The 18118-nt window shown below is 40.8% G+C and overlaps 1 protein-coding gene across 3 annotated transcripts in view; it reads right to left on the reverse strand.

Moving 5' to 3' along the window:
• The window catches only part of lmtk2 (lemur tyrosine kinase 2), a 143242-nt gene that overhangs the window by 24854 nt on the left and 100270 nt on the right, over window positions 1-18118 (reverse strand). For all 3 annotated transcript variants that reach the window (XR_010977419.1, XM_068056580.1, XM_068056581.1), the window contains 4 exons: window positions 11997-12081; window positions 10234-10355; window positions 9506-9655; window positions 1182-4527 (listed from right to left, as the gene is read on the reverse strand). Coding sequence is in view for 2 of the 3 variants with exons in the window: in XM_068056580.1 (XP_067912681.1) it covers window positions 1182-4527; window positions 9506-9655; window positions 10234-10355; window positions 11997-12081 (3703 nt within the window). In the remaining variant the exon portion in view is untranslated. The remainder of the gene's footprint in view (window positions 1-1181; window positions 4528-9505; window positions 9656-10233; window positions 10356-11996; window positions 12082-18118) is intronic.

Consider the following 18118-nt stretch of genomic DNA (forward strand, 5'->3'; position numbering starts at 1 on the left):
CCACCCATTTATACTAATCCTACACTAATCCCATATTCCTACCAAACATCCCCACCTGTCCCTATATTTCCCTACCACCTATCTATACTAGTGACAATTTATAATGGCCAATTTACCTATCAACCTGCAAGTCTTTTGGCTTGTGGGAGGAAACCAGAGCACCCGGAGAAAACCCACGCAGACACAGGGAGAACTTGCAAACTCCACACAGGCAGTACCCGGAATCGAACCCGGGTCCCTGGAGCTGTGAGGCTGTGGTGCTAACCACTGCGCCGCCCTTAAGTGCCGCTGTATAACTGACTCGACATCATCCTTCCTCACAGCTGTAATAGTTACCTTGACCAAAATTGCCACTCCCCCTCCTTTTTTATCCCCCTCCCTATTGCATCTGAAAACCCTGTAACCAGGAACGTTGAGCTGCCATTCCTGTCCCTCCTTAAGCCATGTTTCTGTAATAGCTATGATATCATCCTGCCACGTGTCTATCTGATGAAGCGATTAAAACCGGGAATATGCAAGTTACCAGAATTGGAGGATTGCAGAGATCTCAGAAGGTTGTCAGGCTGAGAGTACAGGGATGGAGACCATGGTGCATTATTACAAAGATTTTTCATTTGTTGGCTGTCTGGAGGATGGGAGGAGAGTTGGAATACATTTACCTAAACGATGAACACTAGCTCAATTTTGCATCTAATCAATGAGAGGGAGGAGAGAATGTCTTTAATTGGCCATCACCTTATTGAAAGTATGTTATTTGGGAGGGACACGGGCCATGCGCCATCTCAACATCAAATACTGAAGTTATAATATTCATCTTGACTACATACCATTCAGCAGAGCTTTCTCTTATTTACAAATACTTTTTTCCAAGCATATGGTTCCCTCTTAAAAAGGGCTCAGCATCAATTATGATATTCATGTAAATTCTGCTACTTGAGTCAGTTATAGGCCAGAAACCTCTTCCAAGCCAGTTACCCAATTGCAATAACACTTAAAACTTTTTCAAAAACAAGAAAAACAGGGTGCAACAGTAATCTGGGTTTCTGTTTTAAAAAATGGCATGACACTTGCTATCGTTAATGGGGATTATTATTCACAATATAGATCAGGAATGGGTTATACACATAGGTCACAGAACCATTAGGAAAGAAGAGGTAAAGGTTCATTTAACAATCATTTACTTGGTCAAACAGGAAGACTGTGACATCATCAAAAAACGACACCATCTTCTTCACTTGTCTCTTTCTTGTGTCTGCTTTTAGAGGATCAATGGTTCTGGGTTCGGAGTCTTTCAATAAACTTTTGAGAGCTTTGCCATCATCATGCTGAGTCACAACTATTGGCACTGGATGTGCTGCATCATCCTCACTCTCTGAACTGGGGCTATTAATAGAATAGCCTCTGTAGTCATCCTCCGAATCGTCACTGTTTTCATCTTCTTCATCAGCCTCCATGCCATCTTGTTCCTTGGATCGGTCAAAGAATTCAGATGCATCTAGCCTGCCAAGGTACCGTCCTTCAACATCTGGTTCCTTCAATCTAGTTCCTTCATTACCGTTTGATAATGTTTTCTTAATATCCTTCTCAACAATTATTCCTAAGTCCTCCTTCATATTTTCCGAAAACTGAGTGATGTCTGGGAGGCTGAACAAAACCTCAGGCATGGATACTAATTCATCTGAGGCAATTGCACCCAAGTCATCCAAACACTCGTCAGAATTTTCTTCATTGCTTACTCTGTTAATTCTGTCATAGGTTCCAGTTTGCAAGTTATCCGGAATTTCTCCTTCATGGTCTGAGCAGCACAGTGGTGATTCCTTATTCTTATTATTCAAGCTTTCTTCTGATGCAGTACTTGACTGTGCATCATGGAAATCGAAAGTTGTTGTAGCTCTATCACTTTGGTCAGCAACAACCTTATCAATTTCACAACTAGTAGCATTTTTAAGATCACTTTCTTCATTACTCCTCTCAGTGTTCTCACAGTCAGCTCTTTTATCGGGCTCAGAATCATTATCTGAGAAATAGGCAGAGTCTCTATGGGAATTCTGGTGACCATTAATTAATATATTTGAGGACTCTTTGGGAGTGTCCCCAATGATATCAACTGCAGGGAGAGCACCCTCCTTGGATACAATAATAAGTGGATTTGAGGGGAAAGTGTTCGGAAACTCATTACCGGGAATATCGAGGGAAGGGGAGGTGGGAGCCGCGCTTGCATTGTAGCACTGCGATGTCCATTCAGGTGATTCCACATTTTCAGTTTCATAGCCACTGTCAGGTTGTTTTTGAGGCGGCTTTAATTTCTGAGAAACTGTACTTTGCGTTTCTAAAGCCCCCAAAACCCTGTGCATCTCTACTGAATCCAAAGAATCTGGCGTTTCTGTAGACTGCCCTGAATTAAGATGCAAGAAGGATTCACTATCTTCTTCTACAGGGCTGATGTGACTTGATAAGGAAGGCACAGAAACCGTAGATTCAATATTTGTAAAACTATTGAAGGAGGGTTCAGATACATTAATAGTCTCCAGTGTTTTCAAAGCCTCTACTGATGTGTGCCCTGAAGGAATGGGGGCTAACAGTTCAATATTTTTGGACACACTGGCTTTGGACAGAGGAACAGTGTCCAGTGTTTCCCGAATCTCTGTCAAACAGCAAACCGAATGCACGGAAGCTAATAATTCTCTGCTTTCAGAATGACTCGGAGCTTCAGAAAGGGAACCAGTTTCTAACGTTTTCAATGGGGACTCAGGCAGTGAATGTACAGCGGGCATTCTGTTGACATCTTGCACCAGCTGGTTTAAGATGTCTTCACTTGGACTGAATACACATGGACCATGAGTCGGAGCAACAATGTCAACATCTGCAGTTTCCATGTGCTTTGTCGAGTCTGGTATGGTGACCTCAACTGCAATTTCTTCCGCCATTCCAGGGGTTACTTTTTCTGCAAGGTGGCGTCTTTTGGCATTATTGCACGTGCTAGCAGCGGCACTTTCACTGCACTGAGCAGTCGCTTGGCAGTGCTCATGAGGCAAAGTGGTATCGCATTTGGAGATGCGGCCATCAGTCGTGTCAGACCCTAACCTTGAACTATCGTTTATTATACATCCTTCATCTAACTCCTGGTTAACTTGCTGTTCTTCACAGGTGGCTTTATCCTCATCTAAAAAAATGCATAGCCCCTGTTCATTTTCTACCACAGGCTGCAAAGATCCACGCTGTGAACTAAGTTGTTCATCAAGATTGCCCACAGCTCCATGCTGTTGAGAACTGGGTAACTGCTTACTTTGAACAGTTAACCCTGGGTCTGTCGCACAGTCAGCAGCGACATCTGATGTAATGGAGGCAACACAAATGTCTGATAAAGCAGCAAAATTATTCGAGTGTCCAGCTCTCGCATCACTGCTGGCATCAACTTTGGGTGAGGATTCATGTAGAAGTTTATTTTCTTTAAGAAAAAGATAATTAGAAGACAGTTGCTCAGATTGGAGTAATCCAGAACTGTCATGATTATTGATGCTTTCTGTGTAAACCATATCTGTTTTAGCTTTCAAAAAGGGACTGGAAGTGTTTACATCAAATGGTGTAGGTTGATGAATTATTGACTCCATAGGAGTTTCTTTATTTGAAACTAGACTAGATGCACTTGTCCTTTTAGTCTCACTAAGTTCAGGTAAATCAAGCATTATGATCTCATCAGTGTTTAAAAATCCTCTGTCAAAAGGCATCGTGCCTAAACTATGGTCATAGAAGATATTGTTGTGCCGAGGGCTTTCAGCATAGCTAGTAGTGTTGGAATCAAACGCAGCCTCAGTTACTTCAGACTTTAGCAAGTTTTGGTTGTAGTGCGGGAAGAAATCTACATCGGTACTCAACTCGTCCCCCGAGTCTCTGAGGATAACAAAGGACTCAGAGTCCTTGGCCTGAGGAGCTCCCTCATTGAGATAGCCTGAATTTTCATCAGCATCCAAGTTAGTTTCATCTTGTTCCTCCAACTGTATATAGTATTCACTTCCAACGGAAGGATAATGGGCATTGAATACAGGAACAATCCCCGATACAGCGAGCGGACTTCCATTATCACCTTTTCTAGCGAGTTTACCATCTGAATGAGTGCGGACTATTGAGAAACTGCTTTTCTCAAAAGCAGCTGTGGGGTAGAAGATGCTCTGGTAGTTTACTTTTGCCCCATCATTTCCCTGCACATGGTCTTCAAAATGGTCAAGTTTAGCAGTCTCCCACACATACTCAAAGTTTAGTCCTTTACTAGTTTCAGTAACTGTCAGGATATCATCCATTTCCTGGTTCAGCCGCTCAGTAACGAAATGCTCCAGGATAGGAAAAGATGAATTATTTGCCATAGCTTGCCGATTGCTATTGCTGGACTTCAATGCATTCCATCTTATTTCAAAATCATCTTCACATTCCTTCTGGCTCTGCATGCGGAGGTAAGTTAGCAGCCGGTGAATCTCCTCGGCCGTTGGTCTCTTTTCTGGAGCTAACCAACAGAACTGCAGAACTTCATACCTGTAAAACAGGTCTTAATTATTAGAGAAGTGACCATTGCATTATATTCATGCTGCAATCTCCTGCATTATGCTTCAGTTGGATGTTATTCTACTGGGCACACAGGACAGCAAACTTTCTAATCACTTCTTGGACAAAATAGTATTTTGTCTGCTGCAGAAATACAAGGGGAACACCTACAGAGATATTCCCATTAGTATTTCTTCTGTTTTGCTTCCCTCATCTCCTGTTCCCAAAAGGTGCCATCAGCTCTCCTGTGGCTCATCCTTGGCAGTTATATCACCCTCTGTGAACCTAGACAGTGAGGTGCAAGGGGAAGGAAAGGAGACAAGAAAAGAGCAAAAAGGGCAAATCTGACGCAGGCAGGCATTCCAGTAGGGATCACTGGAGAATGACCTTAAGTGGCAAGTCTGGTTAGTTTTTCCTCCTCGGTACCCTTGGACAGTGAAGTTGAATATAGTGTCCCCAATAGCACACCATCTGACAGCAGCCAACTCATTGCTGCCAGCACCTTGCAAGGTGGGTGATATAGAGGCCCAGGAAAAGGTTCAGAGGAGGACCACTAGGTTGATAACTAGTTTAAAGGCCCTCATTACTGTGTTAAGCTGAGAGAGCTGGTGCTTTTTACTCTAGAAATACAAAGAGAATGAAGTCTTTAAAATAATGAAAAGATTAGATTCCATTTATGTGGATAGACTATTTGATTTAGACAGGCTGGAAGGACTAATAGGCATGAATACAATTTACATAAGCAACAGAACTAAATTAGATATCAGGAGGCTCTTCTTTTCCCAGAAAGACATCGACTTATGGAATAAGTTGCCGGCTCATTCACTATGTCCAGATTAGCTGCAAACATTCACAAGGGAATTGGATCAGAGTTCCTGAGTGAAGCCAACATTTCTATGTGCATAAGGTAGGTGGGTCATTGGGAGATGTGCCTCCCAGTCATTGTGGTCTCCTGGAACTTGTTTGATTGCCTATGGAAGTTGGAGATGTATTTCCCTCTAAGCTTTTTCCTCTCTAGGTAGTTTGTCTCTCCAAGGAGATAGTATGGGTAGCATAGTGCACATGACAGGAGAGTATGGGACAGACTGATGGACTAGCTAACCTTTATTCATAGAATGACAACACAGAAGGAGGTCATTCAGTCCAAAGTGCCTGTGCCGGCTCTTTGAAAGAAAGAGTTATTCAATTAGTCCCAGCACCCCCCTGCTCTTTCCCACAGCCTTGTAACCAGCGAACGTAACAGGTTCATGCTTATGGTGCCAATGGAGTGGCACAAAGGGTGGTCAAAAGGGGGTCAGGTGTTAAGCTGTTTAGTCACTCGCCTCCACAGTCATACCTGAACTACCCCCCCACCCCCCCCAATATCTTCTAAAGGGATTTGAGGAGAAACTATCATTCCTTGCCGGTTTTGGCCCATTTTGCCTTGAAACCAACAACAGTTTGACCACAAGCTGCTTGCTCAAGTTGGCTACCCACAGTACTCTGACACAATGACAACACCATGCAAGAATTTCATTGCAAGCCCTTGATCATTTATACCTTTATGAATCAATGCTGATTTATATTATACTGCTCTCTCATTTTACAAATGTGCTGCATGGTTTCCAATTTGAAAAGGTTTACTGTGCCTGAAAAGTATTATTTCCACAAATTGAGGCTATATAAATATAAAAAGAGAGTAGCTAAAGTAAAAGCTGGTGCCTTAGAGGATGATACTGGGGAATTCATAATGGAAAACAAGGAAATGGCAGAGACTTTGAACAAGTATTTTGTACCTGTCTTCATGGAAGACGACACAAATAAAATCCCCCAAGAATAGTAGAAAATCAAGTGGCAAAAGGGATGGAGGAAGTTAAAATAATTATGACTAAAGGAAAAAGTACTCAGAAAACTAATAGGGCTAACAGCTGACAAGTCCCCTGGACCTGATGGGCTGCATCCTAGGGTCTTAAAAGTAGCAACTGCAGAGATAGTGGATGCATTGGTTGCAATCTTCCAAAATTCCCTAGATTCTGAAAAGGCCCCAGAGGATTGGAAAGCCATAAATGTAACACCATTGTTCAAAAAAGGAGACAGACAGAAAGCAGGAAACTACAGGCCAGTTAGCCTAACATCTGTCATTGGGAAAATTTTATTTTTATTTTATTTATTTATTTAGTGATACAGCACTGTAACAGGCCCTTCGGCCCACCGAGTCTGTGCCGACCATCAACCACCCATTTATACTAATCCCACATTAATCCCATATTCCTACCACATCTCCTCAATTCCCCTACCATCTACCTATACTAGGGGCAATTTATAGTGGCCAATTTACCCATCAACCTGCACGTCTTTGGCTGTGGGAGGAAACCGGAGGACCCGGCGGAAACCCACACAGTCACAGGAGAACTTGCAAACTCCACACAGGCAGTACTGTATGTAAATACAGTACAAAATAATGGAATCCATTATTAAGGAAGTAGTAGCAAGACATTTAGAAAATCATAATACAATCAAGCACAGTCAACATGGCTTTGTGAAAGGAAAAGTTCTTTGAGGATGTAACAAGCAGGATGGATAAAGAGGAACCAGTAGATGTAATGTATTTGGATTTCCAAAAGGCATTCAATAAGTTGCCATATAAAAGGTTACTGTACAAGTTAAGAGCTCATGGTGTTGGGGGCTAATATATTAGCATGGATAAACAATTGGCTAACAGGTGAGAGAGAGTCGGAATAAATGGGACATTTTCAGGTTGTCAAACTGTAACTAGTGGAGTGCCACAGGGATCAGTGATGGGGCCTCAACCATTTACAATTTATGTTAATGACTTGGACGAAGGGAGCTGTATTGTAGCCAAATTTGCTGATGATACAATGATAGGCAGGAAAGCAAGTTGCGAGAAGGACACAGAATCTGCAAAGGGATACAGATAGGTTAAGTGAGTGGGCAAAAATTTGACAGATGGAGTATAATGTGGGAAAATGTGAAGTTGTCCACTTTGGCAGGAAGAACAGAAAAGCAGATTATTTAAATGGAGAGACACTGCAAAATGCTGTGGTACTGAAGGATCTGGGTGTCCTTGTACATGAATCACAAAAACTTAAGCATGCAGGCACAGCAAGTATTTAGGAAAGCAAATGGAATGTTGGCCTTTATTGCAAGGGAGATGAAGTAGGGAAGTTTTGCTACAATTGTACAGGGCATTGGTGTGATTGCACCTAGAGTACTGCATACAGTTTTGGTCTTATTTAAGGAGGGATATACTTGCATTAGAGGCAGTTCAGAGAAGGTCCACTAGGTTGATTCCTGCAATGAAGGGTTTGTCTTATGAGCAAAGGTTGAGCTCATTGGGGTTTAGAAGAATGAGAGGTGATCTTATTGTACCATAACATTCTGAGGGGGTTTGACAGGGTAGATGCTGAGAGGATGTTTACTCTCATGGGGGAATCTAGAATTTGGGGTAATAGTTTCAAAATAAGGGGTCTCCCATTTAAGACAGCGATGAGGAAGAATTTCTTCTCATAGGGCAGACTATTATTTAAATAGAGAGAGACTCCAAAAAAGGGCAGCACACAGGGATCTGGGTGTTCTTGCGCATGGAACAAAAAGTTAGCATGCAGGTGCAGCAAGTAATTAAGGCAGCAAATGGAATTTTGGCCTTTATTGCTAGGGGGTTGGAGTTTAAAATTAGCGAAGTCCTGTTACAACTGTACAGGGCGTTGGTGAGGCCACACCTGGAGTACTGCGTACAGTTTTGGTGCTCGTATTTAAGAAAGGATATACTGGCATTGGAGGCAGTTCAAGAGAGATTCACGAAGCTGATTTCTGGGATGAAGGGGTTGACTTATCAAGAACGGCTAAACAGGTTGGGCCTTTATTCAATAGAGTTTCGAAGAATGAGGGATGATCTTATTGAAATGTACAAGATTCTGAGGGGGCTTTACAGGGTAGATGTTGAGAAGATGTTTCCTGTAGTTACATAGTTACAGAATAGGGGGACACTCATTTTAAACTGAGATGCAAAGGAATTTCTTCTCTCAGAGGGTAGTAAATGTCTGAAATTCTCTACCCCAGAGAGTTGTGGAGGCTAGATCACTGAAAGGATTTAAAGAGATAGATTTTTCAAATATTGGGAAGTTGAGAGCTATGAGGAGCTGGCACGAAAGAAAAGTTGAGGTGTGGGGCAGATCAGCCATAATCTTAATGAATGGCGGGGCAGGCTTGAGGGGCCGAATGGCCTACTTCTATTTCTTATGTTATGTTAATCTTTGGAATTCTCTACCCCATAGAGCAGTGGAAGCTGAGTTATTGAATATGTTCAAGGCTGAGTTAGGCAGATTTTTGATCTACAAGGGAATCAAGACTTATGGGGGGCATGCAGGAATGTGGAGTTAAGGCCACAATCAGATCAGCCATGATTTTATTGAATGGCAGAGCAGGCTCAAGGGGCCAAATGGCCTACTCCTGCTCCCATTTCTTATATTTTCTGTGTAGATTCACAATGAAACCACATTCTCCTAATACTTGTAACCCAGGTACAAAATTTCCAAGCATCACTTTAGCTCCAAACAGAATATCATCCATGTTTTAGAACCATTCTTGTACAATGAGCTTTCAATCTAAACATGTAATTGAGAGAAACCAAGCACCAGCTTGTATAAATGTATTGTATCTCTCATCGCCTGGTTACTTTCAAACAGAGACACTTTTTCACCAAATATTTCACTGCAGACACAATCATGCAGTTATAGTTTCAATCTGATAACAGTGACGCAGATTCACTCTGAAGCATAGATTTGCTTAACATTTTTGACTATGCTGATTTATAAATACATATATGCATTTTACGTCAAAATAAACGTATCGTGCATCTTTGTCACCCAGCAACAGTGTCTTGTCTACATAAGCCCTATGACTAACACAGGTACAACAGTGGGAATTACTTTTCAACAAAATATATAAAGCTATAAAACCAAGTAATTACCATCTGTCAGAATGAGTCAACTCCAGCTGTGGCTTAGGGAGTTTAATTTGTTGTTCCTTTATAACAAAGATTAGCACCTCTTTGTCAGAGAGGTGCATGTAGGGCTGGCTGGCACTCTCGAATAACTCCCACAACACTACACCCAACGACCTGTAAAAAGGAAGATAAAAAAGGTTGAGAGAGGGGTATATCACATTTTCATCACTCACAAAATAACGCACAAGATACAAAACCAGTGGCGTAGCCGGCAGAACAATTCTGCCAGATTCCGGTTTGCACCACTTGCTTTTTCATCTAAATCAATAGAATGTTTTACTTAATTAACATGTGATGAGAGGACAAAATGAAAGGTTATAACATACAAACAGAAAATGCTGGAAATACTCAGCAGGTCAGGCACCAGAGGACAGAGAAACAGAGTTAACTATTCAGGTTCTTTCATCAGAATAGAAACAACAACACGGTTTCTCCCTCCACAGATACTGACTAGCCTGTTGTGTGTTTCCAGCAATTGCTCTATTTTTCAGATTTTCAGCGTCTGCAATGTTTTTCTTTTGTTCAAATGAAAGTCTGTGCTGTGATCATAAGAATGAGCAAAAAAGGTGCTCAGCCCATTGTGTCCTCCTATGTGACCTTCTGCTTGGGTGGTACTAAGTAATCCTTATGTGCGGTGGACAGGGAACAATGAAAGGCTACTTCAAAATCAGAAGCAATCAGTGTAGGCTTACCAAATATTGCTGTGTCTTGTCTGTTCTGCTACTACCATGCTCCCATAGACGTCACCCACAAGTTCGGGTGAAATCCAACGCAGAGGAATATACTGACCATCATTACTTACAATATAATCCTCCTAATTTCAGATAAAAAAAAAAGTACAAAGAGGTTAAGGGGAGATTCAAAAGAGTTATTCAAAATCATTAAGGGCTTTGATAGAGTAAGTAAGGAAAAATTGCTTGTTGTAGCAGAGTGGTCAGTAACCAGGGGATGCAGATTTAAGATAATTGGCAAAAGCACCATAGGCAACGAGGAAAAATAATTATGCAATGAGTTATAATGATCTGGCATGCACTGCCTGAAAGGGTGGTGGAAACAGATTCAATGGTAATTTTCAAAAATAAATTGGAAATATACTTGAACGGAGAAGAATTTTCAGAGCTATAGAGAAAAAGCAGGGGAGTGGGATCAATGGGAAAACCCTTTTAAAAAGCCAGCGCTATAACAATGGGCTGAATGGCCGCATTCTTGGCTACATAATTCTATAACTTGAATTTAACAGATAATCTCAGTCGCATGCTGTATATATTTCAAACTGATATTTGCATAAATGTGCAAGATACTTGCAAAAGCCTTGCAAAATAATGTGCATCACATTTCACACCAAGTACATTTTGCCTTAGGTTACAACCGTTGTTTTGTCAAATACAAAGAGAAGTGTTTTACATAGAAAAATTAACCCAAAAGGCAACTGAGCAAGGCACAGAAATCATACATTAATTAAACTACTGATTTTCGTGAACAAATGCACTATTGCACATTAGAAAATGTGCCAGAAACACAAGTGTACATTGTTTTTTTAAAAAAAAGACAGATTAAAAAAAAAATAAACATATCACTATGCATCCTGCTCCAGCTGGGAGAATGAAACATTAGGGGTTACAGAACAAGCTTGGTCAGATTTTCGTTTATCCACGGCCTCTATCATTTGATAGAAATGAGACAGCTATTAGTGGACAACACTTAGATATAATCTAAAGATGTAATTTCATGTTGCAATACCTTTTGCACTAAAATACTCTGAAGATGTAAAGAATAAATGCACTTTTTGTCTTGTGAAAGTTTTTAGTACCATTAGGCTCAATGCTGGTCAATGTTCCAAAAACCATCATCTCCACAATACGCACTTTGCTCATCACACATGACCTTTTAATCACCCGTTACGTGACTTTTATCTGCCCTTGGCTGGAAATTAAACTCTGGTTCCCTAGAGGCATCTTCTACCACACCATTAATCTAACACCAACTGCATCTCGTCAATTATAGTAACACTGGAGAAATTCAATACTGATGATAACTTTGAGATTTTAAGCTGCAGAACCAAACATAATAATTTTCCACTGAAATAAAACGCATGTTTAGAAACTCAGAGCAGAAAAGGTGCAGCATTCAGAATCACTACTGTCTCTGAAGTGGAATTTTCCAATAACAGTCTCGGAAATGTATAGTTACTAAATCACTGCAATGTATTCAACAAACATTTTGTAGCCTAACTTAACACTACTTGGCTGATACAATTTTTACACATTTACCCATACTCAATTTGATTTGCTCCATCAGCTATATATAAATAAAAGGAGTGACTTGTGCTATACATAATGCAGACTTTAGCCTGTAACCACAGTAAGCCTAGCCGTAACCAGTAGATACACAACCAGAGGAACACCAAAATAACTAGCACACAAGATCAAAAAAGCTCAATGAACAAACTGCTTACCCTGTACCGGCTGAATCCTATCCCATAATCGCCGATTTTTACTGTTAATTCTGTCGTGAGAAAACAGTTTCGTAGTGCTAGGTCACTGGCAAGGCGGAAGTGGTGTCAAAGCACGAGCAATGCACAAATGGGGAAAAGGAAGGAGGTGGAAGAGAAATAAATGTCAGTAAGAACTGTTGAGCATATTCAATCGATAACTTGTCAGTATAATAATTATCCTCATAATGGAATGGGACACAGCCTGGCTCAAGTATCCCAAAACTAGCTTTAGTCAACACTAATCAGGCTTCATTAGAAAGTACAACATTTTACTTACAAGTACTTAGGATTCCCCAGAGTACTGGTTAATAGGAAATGTTATTGTTGCACATACTGTATAATATAAAATTGCAGTATCTTCTTTGCTCTCGACAGAACACCATTCTCTTCCCTTTCTCCACCCCAATAGATCGCATCTCTTCACAGCAATTTGCAAACAGCTTTTCAAAAAAAATAAAAATCACTATATCCCCCAGGATGCTGACTTCAGCAGACCGGATCCAGAGCAGTTGACATCAATTCTCAGACATTTATGTATCAATGTAATAATCTGGCAGAGTGGTTTTCAAAGAATTAGTGAACATCTTAAAATAACCATTATTCGGGGCAAATCCATAAGTTCTTTATTTGGTAACATCCATATAAAGAACACAAAGCATAAAAATAACTATCTTGGCATGAACACCACCGATTAAGGGCAGCAGTGAATTTCTTTCAGAACGACCATTTGAAGTATTAGTATTCTCTGTTACTTGCACAGAGAATCAGAGAATTACTGCAATGGGGTGAACTTAATGTGTGATAGCACAGTGCAGTAAAAGTGCTTTGTGCAGATCCAGTGAATGATTGCATACTGACACTTATTCTTAATTGCACACAGTTTTCAATCATTAATGCTGTTGAGAGACATGGTAAACGAGCCAAGTAGAAGTGCATCGTGTCACAAAAAACCTTACCAAGGTTATAGGCAATATTACAATGCTGCTGCAATAAATGTCACTGCCAGAACGACATTACCATCACCAAACTAACCAAAAGTTGTTAGTTGACCGTTTATTCTGCCATTCCAATTGTTTTAGCACTAAGTGTTTAGAAAGCAAAGAGAAGAAACTTGAATTTCTACAGTGCCTTTCATATCCTCGGGATGTCCCAATGCTTGCCCCAGTGTAGAAAGGCGGCAAGAGTTTTTGTCACCTGTCTTAATATCTCTTTATGTGGATCAGTTTTGTTTGATAACACACCTGTACAACGCCTTGGGATGATTTACAACATTAAATAGGCTGTATAAATCCAAGTTGTTTTATTCAATCTTTAAAAGGTACAGAAGAACAGCCAGAGCATATCTGCCTGCTGATTTACCCCTCACCCTGTGGAGATATGCTCAGCTTCGACTTGTCCCCTACATGGACAACCATGATTGAGAACTCTCCAGGAACTAGAACGTACAAGCCTTTCTTAATTGCTCAATGTGAAATATGAGCAGGAGAGAGAGTAATACAATTCAAAGCTTCCGCAATTTTCAAATAAGATGAATACTTTTATTTCACAATAAGCTTCTATAAATATTTTCAGTTCTATAGTTCAGTCATGATATCATCTCGTGGTTACAACAAAATAACATTTTCTGTAATATACAAGTGAGAAAACACAACACTGTTTTATCACATTTTTAAAAGCTTTTTTGAACATTTCAGTCACTTAAAACACAACTGCATAAACTAATTCAGCAAAAAGAAAAAGTCATTGTTTTGATGGAAGAACTTGCATTTATTTGGCAGCTTTCCTGCCCTCAGCACATCCCAATTCACAAACAGCAAATTACTTTTTATGTTATTGTTTTATCGGCAAGCATTTGCAATTAATCTGCACACAGCGAGATCTCACTAACTGGATGAACAAATAATTATATCAGTTTTGGTAGTGTTGGAATATGCCTATCCATATATCGAAATATATGGCAAGCTATATATTCAAACCCATATATTGAGGCTTTGTGTCACATTTACTTATGTTATTTTTGTCACACCGAGTATTAGTTTTATGCAGTAATGTATCTACTTTTATTACTTAGCTGTCAGTCCTTTGGAAGCTAGCTGGGACTATGGTCTGCAGCTCAGCCACTTTACCTTCTTTCCAGCTCTGTTCCTGCAGTTTACCCAACTGTTCACTTCACTGCCCACCTTCCCAACCCCTGCAAATCACCACCTTCACAACCCTCTGGCACACCACCCGATCCTTTTTCCTGCTGTCTGCACGTCGCCTCCCATCCCACCAGCGTGGGACTCGGGCCTCCACCTGCTACAAGGAAGACTTTATTCAGGCATGGATATTTAACTAATTTTCATACACACCGCTTGCACCCTCTCCTGGCCCTGGTATCTGGTGTTTTTAAGAGGGATCTTGCATACCCTCCTGGTTCTGGCATCAGTCATTTTCACAATTCTCTACTGACTGGTTTACCAAAGCTAGGATCCAGCACTCGTGTTTTCTTTACGTTGACAGCTTGATTTACAGTTCAGTGCTGCAAATCAAGATTTTGGATTTTTAAATTTGAACTAAGCTGGATGGAGTGGTGCAAGATGGGAAGAAGAGGGAGATACAACAAGGGGACAGCAGGGGACAATGGAAAGGAAACAAATAGAGAGGGAGAAAATCAGGTAGGACTAAAGTTGTGGGAGTGGGGGTTGCAGCGTCAGATCCAATACTGGACAGAAGGTTGGGGAAAAGGGAGGACAGAAGTGGCAAAGAGATAGGGAAGACAGTGCAAGTGCAGAAAGCAAAAGTAGTGGGGAATCATGAAAGCCAACAGAGTAAAATTGAGAGAGAACATGCTATAAGAAAGAGCAACGTCCTCCAATTCACGGTGAGCATTTTGACTAAAATATAAATCTAATAACAGCTTTGATAAATGTTTGATGTAGATTAAAGTACAGATCAGCTTACATTGCCACCTTGTGGCACAAGTGTGTGTTGTATAACGAGGAAGAACTTCATTCATACATGAATGTGTAACTTTAAATTACATACACACTCCAACACAATAGTAGGCAGTTAGAATTTGGTCAGTTTTTGCTTAAAATATCTTGTTTTTGAACAAAGCTACAATTATTTTGTAATCAAAATATTAATCTCTGAGGTCCTTTGTACAGCCAAGTGGCAGTTTGGACGCTTTCATATGAATACCTTAAATTATTACTGCACTTTAGTATAAGTAGTCAAAACAACTTGTATTTATTTGGTGCCTTTAATGTACTAAATTGTCTCAAGGTGCTTCATAGAAGCACCAACAAAACATAACATCGACACATAAGGAGATATTAGGCCAGATGACCAAAAGCCTGGTCAAAGTAGTAGGCTTGAAGGAGCATGTGAAAGATTGTACTATCCAAGTGGTAATTTTTTACGATGATTCAATTAACATTTTCAACAAACTATGTCACAGTCCTGTATTTTTTTTTCGCTCTCCTTGGAAATATTGCGGTGCACCTTTAAGAGTGTAAAGAGATCAGTGCATCGTTAAGCACTCTTTCGAGACAGTGAGCCAAAGTGCATTCTGGTTGCCAGGTGAGAGAGAGAGAGAGAGAGAGAACACACAGAGATTCAATGTTGCAATTTTGACTTTTAAAAATGAGCTGAACAGCAGCCAGTTGAGACAGACTGTTCCAGCAAGTGAAGGAAGAAGAGCTCTGAGACAATTTAAACTGAAGGAAGAGAAGCCGGTTTATTTTCTCTCTCAAAATTCTAAAAAGCTTCAAGCCAAATTAATTCCTTAAAGAAATAAGAAAGGCTTTTTTCTTTCACAACAACTGCTGTGTTCCTCGCTGGAAAATGAAGAGTATAATACCACAACAGCCAAACTGTTGAATCCCTCTGGAAGGAGCTTATTCTCATCAGACCTAGCAATACTGCAAGTGAACTTTGACTGTGTTGTATTGCGAATCCATTCGTCAGGAACACAATCAGCAAAGACATTTTTTTCTATTTTTTCGGTCAGCTAATTGAAAACCGAGTATATGTATGCGAATGTTACATTGTTAAATAAGAAGTTATAAGGTCTTTAGATATTGGTTTATCTTAGTAGTGTTTAAGATTTTACTTTTTAAAAAAAAAAAAAAATAATTTGTTGATAGCTATAGCTAAGGATACCTGGTTTGGTTCGCTTCATTCGGGGGTTACTAGGTTGTTCAATTTGGCTGCTTTTTTTCCCCCCCGATTTAGAAAGCTTAAAGAAATATGATGCGACCTGTGGAGCAATGGGACTGAATTGACAGTGCTTTGCTCCCACCACAATCAGAATCATATATTTTGATTGGGGGCTTTGTCCTGAGTGGTCGTAACATATTTTAACACATTTAACATTCAAAACTGAACACAGCAGTGTTTGCTGTAATAGGGTTAAAATGTTAGCTTGAATTCCAGTATTCAGCTGTTTTAATGTGTATCTATTTGAAAGAGAAATTATCAGTCCTATTCAATAGACCATACAACCATTTGACCTCTTCTGGATTCCTCACACACATTCAGGAGTGTCCTCAAATTGCTGTAGTTCTCCTTAATCAAATATCAATTAAAACCACTCCAGTATAATTGCGAATAAATTCCGAGTTCATCAGATCATTGGTGACATTTGTGTCTTTTTTTAAAAAAAAATTACGACAATCAATTAAAATCCTTCTCTGCAAATCATCTAGAGGAATGCCAAATTTGACATTTCAAAAGGCTATTTTGCATTACATCTGATACCAGCTTTGATGCTACAACTGAAATGGGCAGGAGTTTATCTGTATTCGTTGAAATGATCGATTCAGTGTTCAGGAGTTGGTCCATTTTATGACCACCCAGTGTCAGCATCTAGCTCTTAGAGCATGTAAAGGACAGACAGATTCAGAGCAAAATCCTTTCACTCTCTCCCAATGTATGCCATAATCCTCACACCCAAAAGCACGCACAACAGCAGCTCAGCTCCTAAATTGGGGGCGGACTGAAATGTTTCAGTCAGCAACATTTCAACCTTCAATCACTCAGAGAACAATGCACTAGCAAGAGGTTAGGAGCACAAGTGAACAGCAGGAGGTTAGGGACAATGAGTAGATGCAGTGGTGAGACGTAGTAGAATATGACTTATTTTAATTAAGTAAACATGAAATTTGGCAGACAAGGTTTGTGACTGTTCATTATTCTGCTGCAGTATGTTTTTCCATGTCCTTTGTTCTATCATCACAAAATGACCTCCCTGAAAGGGTTAGATTTGTTGCATTGAGAAATTGAGCTCAGAGACCAGAACTAAATGCTATTCCAAGTGGGGTCTGACCTTCTTTGGCCTCCTTAACTCGAGAGACAATGGGTAAGCGCCTGGAGGTGGTCAGTGGTGTGTGGAGCAGCGCCTGGAGTGGCTATAAAGGCCAATTCTAGAGCGACAGGCTCTTCCACAGGTGCTGCAGAAAAATTTGTTTGTTGGGGCTGTTATACAGTTGGCTCTCCCCTTGCGCTTCTGTCTTTTTTCCTGCCAACTGCTAAGTCTCTTCGACTCGCCACATTTTAGCCCCGCCTTTATGGCTGCCCGCCAGCTCTGGCGAACGCTGGCAACTGACTCCCACGACTTGTGATCAATGTCACAGGACTTCATGTCGTGTTTGCAGACGTCTTTAAAGCAGAGACATGGACGGCCGGTGGGTCTGATACCAGTGGCGAGCTCGCTGTACAATGTCTTTGGGGATCCTGCCATCTTCCATGCGGCTCACATGGCCAAGCCATCTCAAGCGCCGCTGACTCAGTAGTGTGTATAAGCTGGGGATGTTGGCCGCCTCGAGGACTTCTGTGTTGGAGATACGGTCCTGCCGCCTGATGCCAAGTATTCTCCGGAGGCAGCGAAGATGGAATGAATTGAGACGTCGCTCTTGGCTGACATACATTGTCCAGGCCTCGCTGCCATAGAGCAAGGTACGGAGGACACAGGCTTGATACACTCGGATTTTTGTGTTCCGTGTCAGTGCGCAATTTTCCCACACTCTCTTGGCCAGTCTGGACATAGCAGTGGAAGCCTTTCCCATGCGCTTGTTGATTTCTGCATCTAGAGACAGGTT

This window comes from Heterodontus francisci, chromosome 24, assembly GCF_036365525.1.
Source record: "Heterodontus francisci isolate sHetFra1 chromosome 24, sHetFra1.hap1, whole genome shotgun sequence".
Lineage (NCBI taxonomy): Eukaryota > Metazoa > Chordata > Chondrichthyes > Heterodontiformes > Heterodontidae > Heterodontus > Heterodontus francisci.